The 20,332-nt window shown below is 36.6% G+C and overlaps 1 protein-coding gene across 16 annotated transcripts in view; it reads left to right on the top strand.

The window, feature by feature from the left end:
- PMCA (plasma membrane calcium-transporting ATPase 3) overlaps positions 1-20,332 on the top strand; it is an 805,979-nt gene that overhangs the window by 739,146 nt on the left and 46,501 nt on the right. For 14 of the 16 annotated variants that reach the window (XM_069838528.1, XM_069838532.1, XM_069838529.1 and 11 more), the window contains one exon: positions 13,411-13,552. In XM_069838528.1, coding sequence (XP_069694629.1) covers positions 13,411-13,552 — 142 coding nt within the window. Of the gene's footprint in view, positions 1-1,508; positions 2,956-13,410; positions 13,553-18,405; positions 18,628-20,332 lie in introns of those variants that run through there. The other 2 variants (XM_069838540.1, XM_069838543.1) reach the window with 2 other exon arrangements.

The following is a 20,332-nucleotide window of genomic DNA, read 5'->3' on the forward strand; positions in this document are numbered from 1 at the left end:
TATTTTAACCAAGAGAGATAAAGATTGTGTATCCCTGGGCTGGGGGATGTTTGCAGTCAGTGACTCGGTTGCTGATGGCAACATTATACGTTCTGTATGCCAGGCTAGTCAGAACCGTAAGTGTAGGTGACGAACACTATTACCCCAGTATTATTCAGTAAGAACCATAGACTGACGTCTAGGCTTTTACCAGTTTGTGAGTAATATTACTTGGAATATTTGTTACAAGGGGAATTTTTCGTGAAATTGTCTTTAAACTTAACTGGGTGTATCAGCACATTTGAACAGTATAAAGACACTCTTTGTGGAATGCGACACTTAACTGATCCTTGCATAATAATACGTGAGAAAGAAATTGAAATAGGTCCATTGGCTTTAATATTAAAACATGCATCTGTGCTAAAGCACTTAAGACAAGACGAATGCCACCTGGCCACGTTTCCTTTGTGTATAGTTCAGATCAATTTGGTTCATGACACTGCACCAGTGAAAGGCATTTATGTAGAGAAATGAAAAATGTGAGTGAGCGGTCTCCTGGTTTAAAAACCTGGAGCTCTTGAATATGAATGAATCTGTCTGATGTTTTTCTGTTCTGGTGGTGTAAAATGTATATATATTGCCTTAATTCTAGTATCTTTTCTACTGTCGTATGTCTTGTGACCTCAATTTCTCGATGTTATACGATTTTGTTTCTTGAATACATAGCCAAATATGTTTCCTGTGTAATGAAATATTTATTCGAGTCTGAATTCCGAGGCATACATTTATACACTATAAGATAAATACATTTAAAATCAGGTAAAAATATGTGGATTGATTAAAAATGACAAAATTACAGGCACATACCTAAGCCACAATTACATATTAATGTAGATGTAAACGTAAATGTTTAAGAATATAACCTTAATTTCTGTTACGGAAAACTGATGTTTTACAAGTGGTGAATAGATTTTCATTGTGAATGATACTTCTATTTTTTATTGGTTTCGAATCTTCCAGATTCTAGTACCGGTAGTCTTATTCGTGAATTAATGAACCTATGTGTTAGTTTTATACGAAATATTTAATTGTGGTTTAGGACCCATATAAATTACGTAAATCAGTAAAACCAGTTCTCGTAGTTGGCGCCTGTGTGGGAGTTCGAGTATTTTAGGGTGACCATATTTCTTGTAACATTACATATTTTATTCATTCATATCGTTTCATTTGAAGAGGATTTTTTGTTTTCAGTAATGCCGAAGATATAATGGTTATTTAAACATTCATCAAGTACAGATTTATCATAAATAATGCGAGTATTTTTTCAATTAAAGTTATTCTTGAAATTGTATTGAAATGTATACTTAACGGAAATAGCTTAACTCCTCCAATATTGTAAACAAATATTATGGTCATCCTATTAGCCATGATACTTAGTAAACTAAATTACTTAAGTTTTTAATGACATTGTCTGAGAGTAGAAAATTAACTCCAGGATTGTCTTGGTTACCTTTCTGCGTGTATTTTAGAATTCCATCACGGAAGTACACCTGGAAACTCGCTAGTAAAACAAAATACGGAATGGAGACATGATGAAGGAATGTGAATGATGACAGAAAGCAGGAAAGATGTGTGCAGCTCAAGAAGGGACACATGAAGGTTACATATGAATCGAACTTTGCTCAAATACTCCAGTTTTTTGTGCTTAGAGTTAGGAATTAGGAAAGCAAAATGGAATGATTAAACCTACGTATAGTGATTGAGATTTACTTGAAGTTTGAATGAAGATAGTCGTTTAATGTACGTTTTTAATAAAATGTTACATTAGTATGTGGCAGTTGTTGCTAAGTTATTAGCCCTAACATTGCAATTGGTGTGTGTCAAACACAGAATGTTTGCACTTATTAAATTTCTAGTCTGTTACGACAGGGTGATTGTAAAATACAGTCAAATAGTAAAAGTGGTTGTAGAAAATGTAATTTTACCTATTAAATTCTGAAGTTTTTCTCATTTCTGTAACCACTTACTTTTAATTTTTTGTTTTAAATTTTTTCCTTAAAATTAAATGAATATTTGCATGATATTTTACTCCTAGTTACAACTGAGAAATTGGAAATTCTACACGAGATTTTGTGATCATATTTTTTGTATTCACGGCTTTAAAGAAGAAGAAACTTGCTTGAAGGCCGCACTTCTTTTTAAATGTATTGGACCTAGTACTTCAGTGTTGCATTTGTACAGTAATATAATACACAAAATGTTGTTCGTCTAATAATTACTGTATACAATAAAGAATTATAAGCTTTAACAATTGAAACTAGAAATGCTTCTTTAGTTCCGAATATTATATAATTCATCTTCTTTAATTTCTTAACAAGTTGTGTGGCTTGTGCAATTCAAGACTGTGATAAAAATTTCACCATGGAAGGCATTTGTACTCTTATTTATTTCCAAACTTGAGATTGTGTAATCTCTTAAGCATTACTGTAGCAAGTTAATCTCATGTACTTTGGTTGAAAAAGTTTATTGTATATCTGTTTGCTCTTAAATTATGTTCTCACGTTCGTCAGTATTGTGTTTCTATGAACTTGTGAAATTATTCAACACAACATGAACTAACGTTGTTTCCAGTTCAAAATGACTAGGTCTGAGTATGAAACTGTTAGAAATGAGAATACAGTTTTTTTTTAAACTGTAGGGCACAGTATTTTCGTAATATTATATTATGTGGGTAATTTCTGATGGGTAAATAATTTTGACTGGACTTCAGGCATGTGTTTTTTTTTTCTTACATTGGGGTTAGATATTAACATGCCAGTTCCATATTTCCACATATAAAATTTTCTTACGATATTAAGAAATTAAAAATGTCAGTATTGGTAATTGTTCCTTTGTAAATGTTATTTTAGTACATGTAATATATAAGTTTTGTATGTTGATGCATGTTTTTCTTGGGTAATAAATATTTATCAAATATGATGTGTTAAATTTATGCACTGTGTTCTTTGAGGACAATTTAACATGCAGTGCATTGAAGCTGTGTAACTCTACTTAGAGCACTGAAATATTTTCCTCAGATCCAGGCAATGAACCTGATAGTTGATAGAGTAAATCAGAACAAAGATATTTGAGTGAAATCCTCGACGTGAAAGAAAATAATTTTAGTTCTTGTACTAACTCACATATTCACTCCGTGATTCTCCAACCCATAAAGGGTCTTGGCCTCTATGACAACTTTGGTCCATGCCTGTCACCTGTCTTCTTCCTCCATTCTCTCACTTCCAAAGTTCCTTGGAATTCCCTTGTGTGTCATCCAGCCATCTTGTACGAGGATGTCTTTGAAGATTTTCTTGTTGCAGTACATGACTTAGCCATTGAAGTCTACTTCCTTTAATTGGCGAGACCAAATGTCAGTTTTCTGATACAGCAGCATTAGTTCCTGATTACTCCTTGCTCTTCAAGAGCTGTACTCATTTATGGATCCATAGGTTCGACTCGAAAGTTTCCTTTCCCACACAGTAAGAACTTGAATATCTCTACTTAAGTGTGTCCATGTTTCTGAACTGTACTGCCTTGGACACAAAGAATGACCGATATCCTGCAACGTGAATTTGTGTAAGTCCACTTTGGACAATGCCTGGTTCACATGACTAGGAAAAGATGTTGCCTGAATCTTTCAGAGTTAATTTTGTCATAAAGAGAATTGACTGTATTAAATCTTGAGCACAAATAACAGCTTATTTCTATACCAAACTTTTTTACATATCCATACATAAGCATATGTTGCTCTGATGTAATGTATACATTAGTGTCCCGGAATGTTCAAACATGAGGTACGCAACCAAGACATTATAAAATTCGTCTTATTCCATATGAAAAAACTAACTGAAATATCTGTGCTACAATCCTCATGCAGTTAAAGCATTAAGGGTTGGAAGTGTGGAACAGCGAATATTTTTATAATGAGGTGGAACAAGCACAACAGGCCGCCTCTTGCAGAGTGAACAACTTCGCCATACTCGACAAAGTTGAACTGAACATAACATCTGTAATGCACGACACTAGTGTACATACCTTAACATTATGACGTAACCAAACATTTTTACATTACAATTTAAGAGGTGTAATAGAGTGTAGTAAAGAATATAAGTACACACGTGAACGAAGGCGCAGTTTAGTGAGCATACTTACGCAGGTAGCCAGGCCCGCATTTAGGCATGGACCCGGGCCCAGCACAGCAAATTTTAAGAAAAAAGTCGAGATGAAATAAATATTCAATATTCTACCAAATGTGGGGTTGCAGGTAGCATTCTCAGGCATATGACCTCATCTGCCTGCAACGTGGGACCTGTTGGCATAAGTCATCAAGGATAGACATTCATTTACAGTTACGTGACTTGTCACAGTGTCCTAGTGCTGGAATAGTACATTACGATACAAGATTGGGAAGTGGTTTTTTTTTTTTTTTTACAAAATCGAGGAAAAGTTTGAAAAACAAGCAGAGTGAGTTTTTTAATTTCCTAGGTTTTGTAATGCACTTCACAAACGTGTGTTGTACAGTATTTTTTGCACGTTAGTATATTTTGAAAATATTTTTTAAAAATATTAATATACATTACCTATGTAGTACACTATGAACAGCTGACTGTTTCTCAGCAAGAGGTTTGTCATAGGTGTCGGTAGGTGGCAGGTGTAGTTTTAATTACAACCCTAGAGCAATTATTTGTAATATTTCAACATACTTATCTAGGTTGGCGATTCTGAATTCAGTAAAATCAACTTCGAATAGTGGCGGTCATTTGCTGTAATGACGAAAAAACAACACTATTGTGCAAAAAATAAATATTGTGCATCTTCTTTGTCAGTCCTCTTCTACATACGGTGTACAGCAGCCATGTCAAGGTTACGAACTGTTGTCTATCAGAGTGCACTTTGCGAGTGCTGTGGTTTGAGTGAGCGTAAGACAAATAATTGATCAAGGGTTTACATTGTACATTGAATACATTACTACAGCATGTTAAATTAATATTACGCTATACATAGCTCTACTAGGATCGTTTATTTAGGAAATTTATGTTTGGATAATCGTGTTAAATATTATTTCTTTGGCGGTATATTTGACAATAATTCTTAGTAAAGTTATTTCACATAACTCAATTTGAAATATTACTGTATTATGAGTGACATTACCCAATCATGAATAAATGCGCAGTAGGCTCAATCCTGACATCTTTTAAAATTAACATCACAGTGTTATAACTTCTAGTTAAATTTTCAATACTTGAGTAAATATATCTTGATTACACAACTTTTAACACTGCATCACTTCGGAATATGTATTATATTACTTTCTTGTGTTAAATTCTATCGTACCTGGTTTACATGTTTCGATCAATTATGGGTCTTCTGCAGAGTTCAGAACTCTGAAGAAGACCAGTAATAGGATGAAACATGTAAACCAGGTACGATAGAATTTAACACTTTAGTAAAATTTTGGGCTTATAATAATTGTAACATAAAATATAATATAAACAGATAAAACTTTAGCTCACCCCTGAAAGAATAGAACTCGTGCTCAGGGGCGGATTTCTGAATTTAAGAAGTATATAATACGATTTTTCTTATGTCTACTACATGAGAATATATAAATTTAAATTTACAATTTTTCATTATTTGTAAAATCCATAAATGACTTTTTTAATTTAATACTAGAACTATTAGAATTGACAAGATTAGGATATTTAAATATAAATTTGTTATATAAATTATAATAATTTCAAATGTTTCTTTTTTTAATCATGAATTCTTTTCATTGTATCTTCCATGGTGTCCTTGTATTCATGGGAATTACATATATTTTAACGTCACTGTACATTAAATTTCTTACATGTAATGTGTTTTTACACTTTATACATTGTGCCTCTTCATAGTGATTGCGACTTGAAAGTTTGAATAATCAATTTTCATGCTAAGATTAAATAACAGTTATCTAGAACTAGTAGTGCGATTTGAGTGCTAATTAATAGTCTTCATAATAAACACGGATATACCTAGCATAATTTAATTGTATAATGAACAAAAATGGGTCAGCTTCCCATAAATAAATATATAAATATAAAAAAAGAGATATTTAATTCTTCGCATTGCCCCAACAAAATAAATTATACATTTTAAAATAAAAAAAATAAACTACATAAATATGTAAAAGTCTATGGGATCTCAATAACACATGCTGTTGTGTTGTTTTCAGTAGGTACTGTAAAGCAAGCAATCGTATGTTTCATATTACCAGTGTACTTATTCACCACTGCCACCCCTCTTGCAGCGAAAGAGGGGAAGAGTACAGATGCCCGCGAGCTCGATTGCTTACATGGCAGGTGATGTACTGACATGACTGGTGTAGAATTTTGATGAGTGCCTGCCATGCCTTCCTTTCCTGCACATGGGTCTTCTCTCAGTTCCAGTATATTCCTCTCACGTAATGCAGCCTTGATGTTCTCTTCCCATTTAAGTCTTGCTCATCATCTCGGTTTCTTTCCAACATAGCATGCCTCCCTATATATTTCGTCTTTGGCATTTGCACCATGTGCCCAAACCATCAAAGCTGTCTCTCTTCTATTCTCGCACTGAGATCCAATTTGCCTCGTTCCTCACCATATCCCACCTAGTCTTCCTCTCCACTTTTTGCAGATACCTCATCTCGATTGCTTTTATAGGTCACTTGTAATCTCGTGAAACCAAATGGTTGCGTGAGTCGTAGCATATAGTAAGAACCTTATGATGGGAGTAAGTGAGCTCGCTTGGTATGAGTAGGAGCGTAGAGAGGGAGGGAGGGAAGCTTCTCAGTCCACACTCTTCTTCCCCTGAAGCACAGGTAAGTTTCACGAGATACTAAATGATTTATAGCATACTGAACAATGTCCAGTATTGTGTATATAGAGTAACATATATGGACTGTCAGTGTAAGGCAGAAATAATAATAATAATTTATTTATTCTGGCGAAGTTAAGGCCATCAGTCCTTCTCTTCCAGTTAGCCAGAAACAAAAGAAGCTGATAAAATTTTACTAATATTTAAAGAACACTAATAAAAAATTTATACAGTCATGCAAGCACAAGTTGAGTAAATTAATGCAAACATACTAAATAATAATTACAAAATAATATAAAGCTAGAAGTTACACTCAATGAATATGCACGTGGTAAGTGAACCAGTATTACAAATTACAAGAATAACAAATTCAAATAAATTATAATTATACAACAGTGAGGAAAATTACATATACACACACACCAAGGAGAATTAATCATGAATACTGGTCACGTGTTTAAACAATTTACTTTTAAATTGCAATATCGTTCGACAGTTCCTGAGGGACCTGGGTAGGGAGTTCCAGAAACCAATTGCTGATACTGTGAAAGAGGAGGAATAGTGAGCTGTTTTATGGAGAGGCATATATAATAAAGGGTCATTTTTAGAATGAGTACCCAGTCTGTGATAAGAGGACAAGAAATTAAAACGCACTGAGAGATAGTTAAGCGAAGAAGTATTGATGATGCAATATAGGAAAATTAGTGAATGGATACAGTAGCGTGCAAATTAATCCGAACAACGTAATTACTTATGCAAAAATACTCAAACGGGATAAAAAAAGGATCTAAGACATACCTCAGTAACCTATGTGGCCTCCCTTGTACCTAATAACAGCTCTGAGACGATTTGGCATGGATTCCACTAATTTCCCACAAATATTCTTCATTTCTTCATCGCGAAACCATACACCAATGAGGGCAGAAATCATCATCTCCTTTGTAGAACAATCCATTTTTTGCATTCTTCTTTTGCAAATTGACCACAAGTTCTCAATGGGGTTGATGTCGGGTGAGTTGCCTGGCCAGGGGAGTACCTGAATATACTTCTTGTTGAAGAATTCTGTAGTTTTTCTAGATGTATGGCATGGTGCCAGGTCTTGTTGGAACACATCTCTGCCATCCGGAAATGACTTTTGCAGCTGGGGTACGATTCTGGTTTCCAATAAGTGAATATATTTGTCAGAATTCATCATTCCCTTGATAGGTATTAATGCTCCAGGCCCTTCATGTGTAAAACAACCCCAAAACATTACTTTAGTGGGGTATTTGGGTGCTTGTTGGAGATGAGCTGCTGTTACTTTTTCGGATCCTTTCCATACGTAAGAAACACGGCTGTGGACCTCGAAATGAGACTCATCGGAAAAAAGTACATTCTTCCAGTCATTCACTGTCCAGTGTTGATGTAATTTTGCCCACATTAAGCGTTTTTTGCACATAACAGGGGTTAGCAGTTGCTTCTTAATAGGCTTACGAGCTCTTCGTCCAGCTTCCAAAAGCCTACGCCACACTGTTGTGACGTGAATATTCGCCCCAGTGGTAGCCATTAACTCACGGGTTAAGTCGACAGCAGTTAGTCTAGGATTTAATTTACTTTTCCTGACAATTAAATGATCATCTGCAGGTGAAGTCTTCCTTTTCCAGCCACAGTTTCCTTTTTTCTGGGGTGTGATGGATCCAGTCTCCCTGTATCGTTTTATGATCGAATTAACAGTAACCAAATCGATGTGACATTCTGCAGCAATTTGCCTCTGTGTCATAGAAGAATGCTCTGCTAATGTTATAATTTTAGACCGTTTTCGTGGAGTTGTATCCATTTGTGAAGACGACAGAATGTACACAGGATTGCAGTATTAAGTCTTCAACCCAACTGAAATGCTTATAAGTACAAAACGACAGGCAAAAGTCACATATTATTAAAAAAATGACAGACCTTCAACAATGGAATTACACGTACTACAGATGTCAATTAAAGCCGTATGAGCAGCTGTGAGGCCAACAATGACAGAAAATGTAAAAATATGTCGTGTTCGGATTAATTTGCACGCTACTGTATGTCTTCAGTCCTGTAATCTTACCCAATGGAGCATTTCAAGGGAAGGTGTAATGAGGTCGTATTTGCGGATGTTGCAAATGAAACGTATGCAGGCATTATGAACACGCTGCAATCTTTGGGCTAAATTAGAATTTAAATCTGTTAGTAGAATGTCGCAATAGTCAAAATATGGCAGCACCAATGTTTGTATGAGAATTCTTTTTAATTGAAAGGGTAGAACATTTTTCAGGTGATTTAATGAATGGAGGATGGAGAAGACGGTCTTGCATATGTGTGTGACAGAGGTCTGCATCGGACGTTTTTGCTCGAGCGCCAAGTAGTTCATAGCATAGATAGCACAGATGCATGATGGGTAAAATTGTCATGAGCGATAAATCCTCGAACGGTATAAGCTGAGAGTTAGACATTCGTTCTTGTTACAGTGATGAACTGTGTAGTAACAACATAGATGTTTATCATTTCAAAACTTTGCAGTGTTTAACTAACTTCTCCATAGTACAACTACAAAACTTGCTTTAAAATGTAATATAAATATTGTAGGTAATTTTTTTTTTCCCCCACACAGAGTGATTTTGGTTTTTTTTGCCACATCTGATATATGTAATTATTTTAAACGGAGAACACAATCACGATAATGCAAGAACTGTATCAAGTTTTCTAGTAATAATAATAATAATAATAATAATAATAATAATAATAATAATTAGTGTATCAATCTTTGCGTCTGTAACAGTTGTGCAGCATGATTATTCGTTTTATTATATTTTCTGTGACGTTATCGCTGTACTAATATTGTTATTAATCTACTGCTATATCAATAATATTTTGTAAAACGTTTCTACATTGTTGCAGTATATAGGCGGAACACTATGTATGGACCTATCATATTATATATGTGGTAAATGAAATATTGAATAATTATTAATTAGCAATAATAACTGTATATCGAAGTTTTTCATACTATTTTATTTATAACTTCATGTTCCTGTTTTGGTACATTCCATTGACTGTTCCATTAAACGTTTGTCATAAACGCAGAAAATAAAGCCTTATTTTTACAGTGTGAGCAAAACATATGTGTATCTTATGTGTTGCCTTCCATACAAGATAAGACATGTCGGTGAGATGACCTTGTACTGTGCTTCTATTTATTACGAGCGTATCACGACCGATCGTATCTCACTCGAGGGTGTGACACTCGACCAAGTTCAAGCGAGCGATTTAACTCTAATGCAGCACTCTGGTGTGTGATTTGGACATTCCACTTGAGGCTCTCGTCCATGTACACACCTAGATATTTAACAAAGGGACTGAATGGGATTATAGTTTCATTCAATTTTACAGAATTTATAATAGCGGATTTTGAAATGCGTAAGAGTCGTTGTTGCCTGATTAGAAGTGCCTGCGACTTACTTGGATTTAAAGTTAATTCGAATTTTGTAGACCATGCTGATATTGAGTTCAAGTCACTGTTCAATTGTTCTATTGTGTAATTTAGAGTTTCAGGTCGCATATATGCATATATAATGGTATCATTGGCATGGAGCATGTATTTGCTGTGTTTTAGAGTATCAGATATGTAATTTATGTAGATTGCAAATGATAGAGGCCCCAAAACGTACCCATGGGGCACCCCCGCTTTTACTGCCCACCATGTTGAATATTGGTTATTAAAAATTACACACTGCTGGCGGTCATAAAGATAGGAGGAGAACCAGTTAACCGCATTGTCAGAGCTGTAGGGCTCTGAGTTTGCGGACGAGCAAATCTATGTTCACGGAACCGAATGCATTTGTAAAGTCTAGAAGTGTCGTGACAGTTACCTTACTATTGTCCATTGCTTTACGAATGTCTTCAGTTACTTTGACAATGGCAGTAGCAGTACTATATTCACTATATACACTTTTTGCTGGTTGTGTGGAAGAGAAGGCCTTACGGCCTTAACTCTGCCAGCTAAAATAAATCATTATTATTATTATTATTATATATTCTGCACGGAAACCAGATTGATAAGGGTCCAGAAGATTGTTCTCGTTCAGATAATCAGAAAGTTGCTTGTGAATGATCCGTTCCAGTGCCTTTGACAGGGTAGGTAAAATGCTGATAGAATGGTAATCGAGAGGTACTGATGGGGTTTTGACTTTAGGAAGGGGATGTACATAGGCATTTTTCCAAATATTGGGGAAAATTGCAGTCATAATAGAGGTGTTAAAAATGTGTGTTAGTGTGGGTAATATTATATGAAAGATTTTGTTTACTAGAATAATGCTAATGCAGTCTACACCAATCACTTTGGATTTAATCCGTCTCAATGCTGAAAAGACGTCTTCAGGAGTAATATATATAAAATGGAATTTTTCTCTAGTTGGACTTGCTTAATTTTTCAGTTCACTTATTGTATTCTGTGTTGTAGATGGGTTGTTAGAATTCAAAATGGAATATCCAACTCCTTCTCAACTTCATCGTAACTTCCTAAAGTGGCAAAACTATTTGAAATCTCGACCTGATAATGGTGCTTAGTTTCGTCTTTTAATTTCGGAATATTGAATTTCGTATTATTAACTTGTTGCTCTACTTGCTTGGCTACTGATAGTCTTTCTCTTAATTTTCCAATTACCAAATAATTGTCAGAATCACAGTCTATTCCCACTGAAGGATTAAATGTCTACTATATTAGTATGTCTTTGTTTATCTATTTAGTTGTGTGTCAATCCATCTGGGGAAGCCCAAGTATATTTATATAATTATATTCTTATGCGGGAATGTTGTACTTTTGACAATTAAATTTTTTGGTGTGGCAAAGTTGACTAACCTATCATTACTAACTACGTGTAAACTCTCTTTTCCAGTAGTCTGTTTAAAAATATCCTCTCTTCCTACTTTAGCATTGAAATCCTCCAATAAAATTTTCATGTGAAAATCTAAAGTGTGTTCCAATTCTTTATAGAAGCGTTCCCATATATGATCGTCTTTCTCTTCTGTAGGAGCGTAAGGATTTGTAACTATGATATCGCACCATCTACCCTTAAGTAGTAAATACGATAAATGCTTCATTCCATTTTCATTTCCTTTATTGTATTCCATAGATTTTGCATTAACATTCAAGACTTGAGATGTGGAACAAGTCAAGATTTTACAAGATTACATTATCTCAGAGTTTAATGTCGTGAAGTAATGGAAGTAAATGTGCAAATAAAGAGAGTTGCGTAATATGATTTATTAAGGTATGAGACTTGAACACAAAGCGTAAAGCATTTAAGTTAAGTTGACACAAGACACAAGTAATATGAATAGCAAATAGTCTCACTATTTCTGAAATTTATTTTCCTTTGTGATTATAGTGAAATTTCCTTCGACTCTAAATAAAAATAATAATCTGGAAAAAAGAAAAAATAATAATATTCTGGAAAAAAAAAAAAATAACATAAGCTTAACTTACTGGAGAGAAAAAAAAAACATTGAATTCCGAAGGAATGAATTTTACTTCAGATTTCATATTTAAGGTAAAATATATATTGGCATTTATTATGTAAGCCTTTAACCCAGAATAATATAATCTGTAGAGGTGAAGACTGGAAGATGGTATTACCTTGAATTTATTATTGTCATAACTTTTAACTTTGAAATTACAGTTCAGATACTTTGTCAAAAAGTATCACCACATTTAGAAGAATGACATCGAAGTTGAATACAAACATCATTACCATAGAAGTAGAAACATCACCAGTAATGATAGTAGGAGGTATAATAATAATAACAGTAATAGTAATAATAATAATAATAATAATAATAAATGTCTGGATACTACTGAAAGAACTTGTGTAATAAAAAAATAACAGTAAATGAAGATGTATATTAAAACCGATTGAAAAAGAGGTTAAGGGTGACTTAAATGAGCTGAAGTATATAAAAATGAAGTATATTAGGGTGTGTAAATAATTGCAAGAGACTCCAGTACAGCAATAATTTAAATGCATTTGAAGATATAACAGGTAAGTGGGAAGAATATTAGATTCTCAGGATCAAACATTGTGTTAGCTTATATAAGGGGAGTTCATAAGGCAAGCATACTGGAAAATATGATCGGGTACTACCTAAATGATGCAAATTATGGGAATAAATTTACCGTTGACGAGAAGAAATGTTCAAATGGTATCTATAGCCTATATCATGTAATACTGAATTTTTCAATACCCTTTCTGCAGAATTTTCTTCTTCACAGAAGACATTTGTCTGAAATTAAGAATTTATGCGTTTTATTATGGTGTGACTAAAATATTTTGGTTTCTAGCTTTCATTCGTGTCTTTGAGCTATATTTTTTATATAAGATGTTAGATGTTATAGAAATTTGATATGCACAATGTCCGGAAGTTATATGAAGTTGTAATAAGTGTATGAAAGACGTTTGTGAAAACTGATGTTAATATAATGTCATGGCAAAATATTTGATATGTGAAAAATAGTAATAGCAGAAGAGAATTTGTAAAATTGTATTTGTATGGCAGGTGGGGTCGTGGACATCCTGAGGAGTATACAGAAGCCATAACTTTGGGAGAAGAGAAGTTTGATCCTGACTCCCAAGAAGGAAAGAAGCCTCGTGCAGGCCAGATCTTATGGATCCGTGGCCTAACAAGACTTCAGACCCAGGTATGTGACAGTGAACACGCACTCTTCTGTCTCTTATCTTTAGTTACGGTATAAGAATAGATACATTTCAGTCACACTTTCTGCCTCACTTTGACTGCTTATGCTCCTGCTTTGAATAGTCTAATTAAAAAATCAGGCAAGGTTGCAGTGTTTGAATTTAACATAAGTACGTAATTAATTTTGTTCTAAATTTTTACTCCAAATGCAAACTGGGAAAATGAATATCTTATTAATATATTCACTTTTTTTAGATCCATGAGAAGAGATCCTGTGTATGTTTTTAATCACATCTGTCTGTCTGATGCTTTCCAACATTGATACTTGAGTGTAACGTTGCCGAACTCTGATCTGTCAATGAAGGGAACAGTGAATGCCTAGCTTAGCAACTGAATGCAATATAACAATTTATAACCTGATGAGAGGTAACTCTTCTTGACTTGAACCCTAGCATGTCACTGGATTTGGCTTCGGCAAGTGTCACACAGTGAAATGTCGTGTACAAGATTTCAACATCTCTCAATAGGTCTCATAACTTGAATTTTATTTTATTTTAACACAGATTAAATAATAGTTCGCTATTTATTAAAGACATAATTTCTGAACTTATACAAAATTTCCTTCGTGTCGAAATCTAGAGGACTATGCAGTTCAAATATGTGTTTCTCATAGTGAATTTTGCATCGTGATGTTCCGACATTTCTCTGTCATTTTTCAATTCGTGCAAAATATGGACAAGAAGAGTTAGTTCTGGCTGGGGATGCTTGTTCTGTGCTTTTCAGTGCTCTTGGAGGATTATCTGGCATGGTATTATGCCTCTTGATAATGTTGATTTCATCTTCAACTCTCGTTGCAAATATTTCTTAGAGGTGGACAATTTTTGCACATGGCTTAGATTCAATGATGGATGTGTGGAGGCAGAGCACCGCAACTACAGGATACTGCAATGGGAAGCTACTGTTAATTGCACGGTGACGGACTTGTACAAGAATAACCATTGCTTCTTCTTGATAATGTTTAGTGTATGTGCTCGTCTCGTTCGGTATCGTTGCCACTCACTTCATCAATGTACAGTATATTGATCAGCTGCTCTTCCCAGTTCTAGCAACAGACAACACTTGATACACACAGACCAAGTAATTGTGCTCATGCCTTGCATTTTTATTGAATAGTTTGTTACATTGAACCAGTGCCATTATTAACCATGAGATCTTTTTATTCCCCGTCCCATACTTTTAATAATACTCCGAGCTCATGATGTTTTGACATTGGACTTTGATTTTTGCTCCAACAGATATTTTTAAACTATACTTAATTTATTGTTCAGCGTGTAATTAAATTTTATATACTTTGAATTTTGAAGCACAGTGCAACATAATACTGTGAAGGTTGTATTAACAATCGATACATGTCATGTTCTGATGCATAATGGAAACACACTTTACATTTGTTAGAAAACTCTTAAGCCATGTATGTGATGTCAGAAATGGATTTGCATTTCAGATTTGCCGAATACCCTGCCATCATTCCATATCTTATTGTATACCTAATGGTATGACCAGTTTTACTAACAGCTGTTTGTTATTCTTAACCAGAGTCTTATCTTAAGTTGAGCATCCCCCCCTTCCACCCCCCAAAAAAAGACAGTATCGAACGAACAGGACTTGGTGGTGGAGGAATGCCGGCCTTTGTTTGGGCTCACTGGAGTCCAGTAGCTGTTACTCAAGTTGAGTGTTCTGTACCCATGGCCTTGCCTGATTTGTAACATGTCTAACCTTGTATATCTATATAAAAATCTTAAAAGGGATGTGGGATGGTTCATGGTTACTAACTTGAGTTACTGTCACTTTCCTTCAAAAGCAAGCACTTGATGAAATGAAGACAGACACATGCAATGCCTCGATTCAGGCCAAATGAGCAATAGAATGGCCGGATGGGCAGGGCGGTGGTTATGCTTGGTCCTTTGACAGGTCAGGCAAGATGTGGCACCAAGTCTGCGAGCCAGATTCGACCTTCACGCCTGACAGTTAAGACTTGCCAGAACCATGAGTGATGTGTTCATTTGATTTTAATGATTATTTCTCAGATGGCTTCTAGAAAACGATGGTGATAACAATAATCCCTTTCAGGTGATACTGAGTGATCAGATGGCATTTCCCATAACATTTTTCTTAACTTTCCATTAGAATTTTTTAACTGTTGAAGTTTCTTTCAGGTAGAATTTGATTTACCATATGTCCTTAACAAGAATAGGTGTTCCATAAAGTGGTGTGGCACTCACATCACATTATGTTACTTTTAAAACAGCAGCTAACAACAACTGTGTGGTGAAGTATTGTACAGTACAGTATCCATCCATGTAGCTGTCAAGTAACATGCATGCGATTGTTTGACTCAATTTCAGAGGTTGGTTGATGGTTGGTTGACTGGTCGGCTAGCCGATTGGCCACTTGACCAATTGGTTAGCTGGCCTTGTATTGACTATGGCTGTAGAGGTAAATAAGTAGCTAGGACGTGCTGACAAAGACGTTAAGGGGAGACTGCAACTAAAAACAGACGTGACTCAGTGTGCTGTCGTGTGAGAATTGCATGTTGACCTGAGTGGTTGGTAGGTGTGGATGATCCGGCCCCGGCCACAAGACGTGACTAGAATAGTATTGTCATAAGTGCAACGTGGTAGGGTTGTAAGATGGAAGAATGTGACGCAGACATGTTTGAATGTGACTTGGAACAGTAGAGCAAGGGATGTTAAGATGAATGGTGCAGTAATAGAATGAGAATTTTATTTGAGGGGGAACCGTCTACACAGATAAAAGATGCCCCACGACGAATCTTATAGAACCTACTAGAGGTTGAGCATCGGTTCTTTTGCTGGGAAGCTGCCACCTGACTGATGAGGTAGGATCAGAAAATTAGAAGTCTAAGACATGTTATGTTAAGTAGAAGAAATATGACATAAGAGAGGTGGTGATGATTTGAAGTAAATATGACATGTCTTAATGTTTTTCTTTTAATCCTGTGACGGGTACTTGACTTTGCATTATACATTCATGAATGACGCATCAAACTTGTAGTTCTTTCTGCCACTGTAGGTGTTGCTTTTGGTGCACCATGGGAAGCGAACTATGTAGTACCACATGATGATGATCAATGGAGCAATGGTGGAATGCTGGTAGGGGAAATTGGAGTACCCTATGGAAACCTACCACCAAGCACTGCTTTGTCCACCACAAATTTCAATTGTGTCTGCTGGGATTCGAAACCGAGATACAGCATGGAAAGCTGATGCTCTAGACATTTGGCTAATGGTGCACATGTCTTAGTGTTCAGGATAGGAAAGATTGTGTTCAGATATTACAAACAAGAGTAAAATATCTTCATGTTAGATGTTAAAATAATGTGTGGTTAAGAACGCCTTCTGTGACATGGGAGGAATATAATAGACATTCAAATTTGCTGCAGACAAGACAGATTTGAGTTGACATGAAAAGATTAACTATGTTCAGTGTCATATTCATGAAGTGAAAAAAGGAATGTATTGTTATGTGGAACATTATAATGACCGCTTTGACAGAAGAGGTAAAATAATTCTTCAGTATAATTTTACGAGCAGAGAATATTTTCAATATGATATTATAGGACTTAGGTGGAACAGAGATGTAACAGTGGTAAGATGTTTTACATGAGACAACATTTTTTGATAGTGACATGACAGGAGTATATCATATCCATGTAGCATAATAGGAATTAAATATGTTTCAAATGTATCTCAGTAGGAGAACGAAATTACTGCAATATGACAAAGATAAAAAAAAAACATTTGAAAATGTGGATCTGACAAAATGGGAATAACATTCTTGATGTGACTTGACTAGAAGAATGCAAGCTTAGTTTGAGTTTCTTTGTGACAAATTAGTCTCAGGAAAGTGCAGAATTATGACAAGGACCTGGGCATGGTGTAACATTGTAAGGAAGTGCAACAGTGCATGTATAGTGAAATTTTAATAGGTTGGATATGGCTGGCAAGAGCAAATCTGGAATTGAGGATTAGGAGACAGGGTAGGACAAAGGGCATGGGACAGTGCATGGTGGAAATGACGTGACAGTTGACTGCAGACGTGGATCTGGCAAATGATGAATGAATGGTTGGTTTGGTTGATGTCACATTTGAGGAGTAGGCTTTACCAAGTAGGATAGTTCTAGATATTTTAAAGTTGTATCATGTATTACATATGATGCACTGTTATGTAATAATGGTTTTCATTATGGTAGGCATGCACTGTTTTAATATTGTTATACAGATGGTTTTTGACCTTAGTCACATAACACACTGTTACAACATAATACATAATACATTGATCCCAGCCACAACCCCAAATCCCATGAGGGTCTTAAGATACTGCTCAAATGGTTTAAATTGTAACTTCGGTTTCCGGGAAGGGGCTTTCTGTTGTGGATTGTATTCCAGAGTAAGTGTGCAGAAGCAACAGAATGTCCCCAGGTGTCCCTTCTAAGCACTTCACGTGACACTACACTTTTTTGCCAGTGCTTTTCATAGGCTCTGCTTTGCTGCATGTAGGAAATTGTCTCGTGAGTCCTAGAACAAGTAAAAGAGCAGCGTCCATCGCCTGCCTGCCCGCCCGCCCGCCCACCCAAATTAACTGTGGTTGTCGTGTTCCTGTCTCTTTCTCTCTCTCTCTCTCGTCAAGGTATTTCTCTGGACCGACCGTGTTGATCTTCCTACCGTGTGTGCCATCCGGTTCGGTTCAGTTCGAATCGATATTGCAAGCAACGGATTGATTGGATCGCAAGCAAGCAAAATTGGGGACTGAAGTGTTTGTGTGCTGTGCGAGCAGGTGGCCGAGGCAGCCTTTGAGTCTCCCGAGGCTGGGGACGGTGTGGCCGTGCTAGTTCTGAGCAATCCGTGTTGCAAGCGAACAACCGAACCCCCGAGGGTTTGGGGGCCCGTCTCGGGGCCTGTGTCGGGGCCCATCTCGGGGCACCTCACGGCGGGAAGAGAAACTATGGTCTAGGGATGGGGACGTTACAGATGCAGTACAAACGAGTGAACCGAACAAGTGAGGTAGCTTGTAGATGATGCTTGCGATTGCTTGCTATCGAATAGCTGCTCTGCTGACGGAAACCAACCGTAGTTGCCAGTCGTGTTGTTGCTGTGTATGGACAGTAGAGACTAGACTCTAGATACAGTATTTCTTGGAGGTTTAGCTTTCGTTGCTACCATTAACTATCTATCCGTTAGTTTAGATACCGTACGTACTGTCCGTATGTCACTCACGATCCCAAAGTGTGATGATGTTACCTTTTGTCAACTTAACATGTATTATGCTTTCAGTATTACCCAGCTTCTTACCGAATGCACATTGTCTTGTCCGTTGCCACTGTTGACCACTTTATGGGACACCTACGTCTCGAAGGGGACGTTGCGAGTTGACCGAGAATAGCTCGCTACCGCCCACCCACCCACGCACGGAAATGTCTTTGCGATCAGATTGAAAACATAGTGACACCAGATGAAGGGATTCTGGGTGGGATGTATTGTTTTGTGTGCATGAGCGCGTGTGTGCGCGTTTGAGCGAGTGAACGTGGGTGTGTCTGGGGTGTAAGTATATATTTTGTTATTGATTTGTTGCTTTTTTTTTAATTAGTTATCCTCTAAAAATCTCAGTTGTAAATCCTCATAATTGTCCTGAATGAGCTGTTATGAAATATCTGAAATCATGTAGGGAGGGAATCTTTTGTTTATGTGCAAAAAAGGCCTTATAAAGTGCAGAAAGGTTTGAATCGAGGTCTTGTCTGCAGCAGGAAGACTGCACGTGCTGCTGCAGACCGGATCTGCACTCTACTAACACACACTTTATTTTCACTCTTGTCTCTCACTGGGGTCCAGCCTTGTCCTGTTACTTAACAAATTGGACCAACTCCAAAGAGCTTCCTCTTCAGACTCTGTCTTTCAGTGCACACACATAAGTGGTGTCGTGCTCCGCTTCGCTTCTTCTCTGTTCTGTCCGCCCTTCTCTGACTCAATGCGGCGTGATGCATACCAGCTTGTTCCAGAGGGCCCAGCCTGCCTCTTTACACCTTTTTGATCCTGTGACAATGCGGCGACTGAAATTTTGGACCTTTTAACGGTTGGGGAAACAAACGATTCCACTGCCGAGATCGGGGGAGCTTTTTATTTTATGTCTTTAAACTGGTTGTCTGGGAATGCAAGCAAATACTAGATGAGATTGCTGCCTCAGCCCCCCTGCCCTAGCGGTGAAAGTGATGCTTGCTGTTATTAGTAGACGCATTCTTCGATCGATGCGTGCCATGCGTGACTACTTCCTTTGGCTACTTTTTGCTTTGATTCTAGTGAACCCGGTGTTGGGATGATGTGCTCAGATTTAGTGCTTTATTTACCGTCACTTACTTTGGTTTCAAACTGCCGAATTTATTTTGCCGCTGAATGTGGACATAACCTCTGATGTGTTGAATTTGCAATACCCTGACCTTCACTGGCAAGCTTGGAATGAAGCTGCATGCGAGCATGGTCTGCAAGTCGCCACTCCTCTTGCTGCTTGGCTCCTGTTCACTTAGTGCAATAGTCCCACTGCAATTAACGACTTGCTTTGGCCTTTTTTGTTTCTCTCTTTTTTTTTTTTTCTTTCTTTTGGTTTGGTTTGGTTTGGTTTGGTTTGGTTTGGTTTAGCTTGCTTGTGCATGTCTCCTACTGTTGCCATAACCCTGATTGGCCTTGCCATGCGTCCAACCTTGAGACATACT

Source organism: Periplaneta americana, chromosome 10, assembly GCF_040183065.1.
Source record: "Periplaneta americana isolate PAMFEO1 chromosome 10, P.americana_PAMFEO1_priV1, whole genome shotgun sequence".
Classification (NCBI taxonomy): domain Eukaryota; kingdom Metazoa; phylum Arthropoda; class Insecta; order Blattodea; family Blattidae; genus Periplaneta; species Periplaneta americana.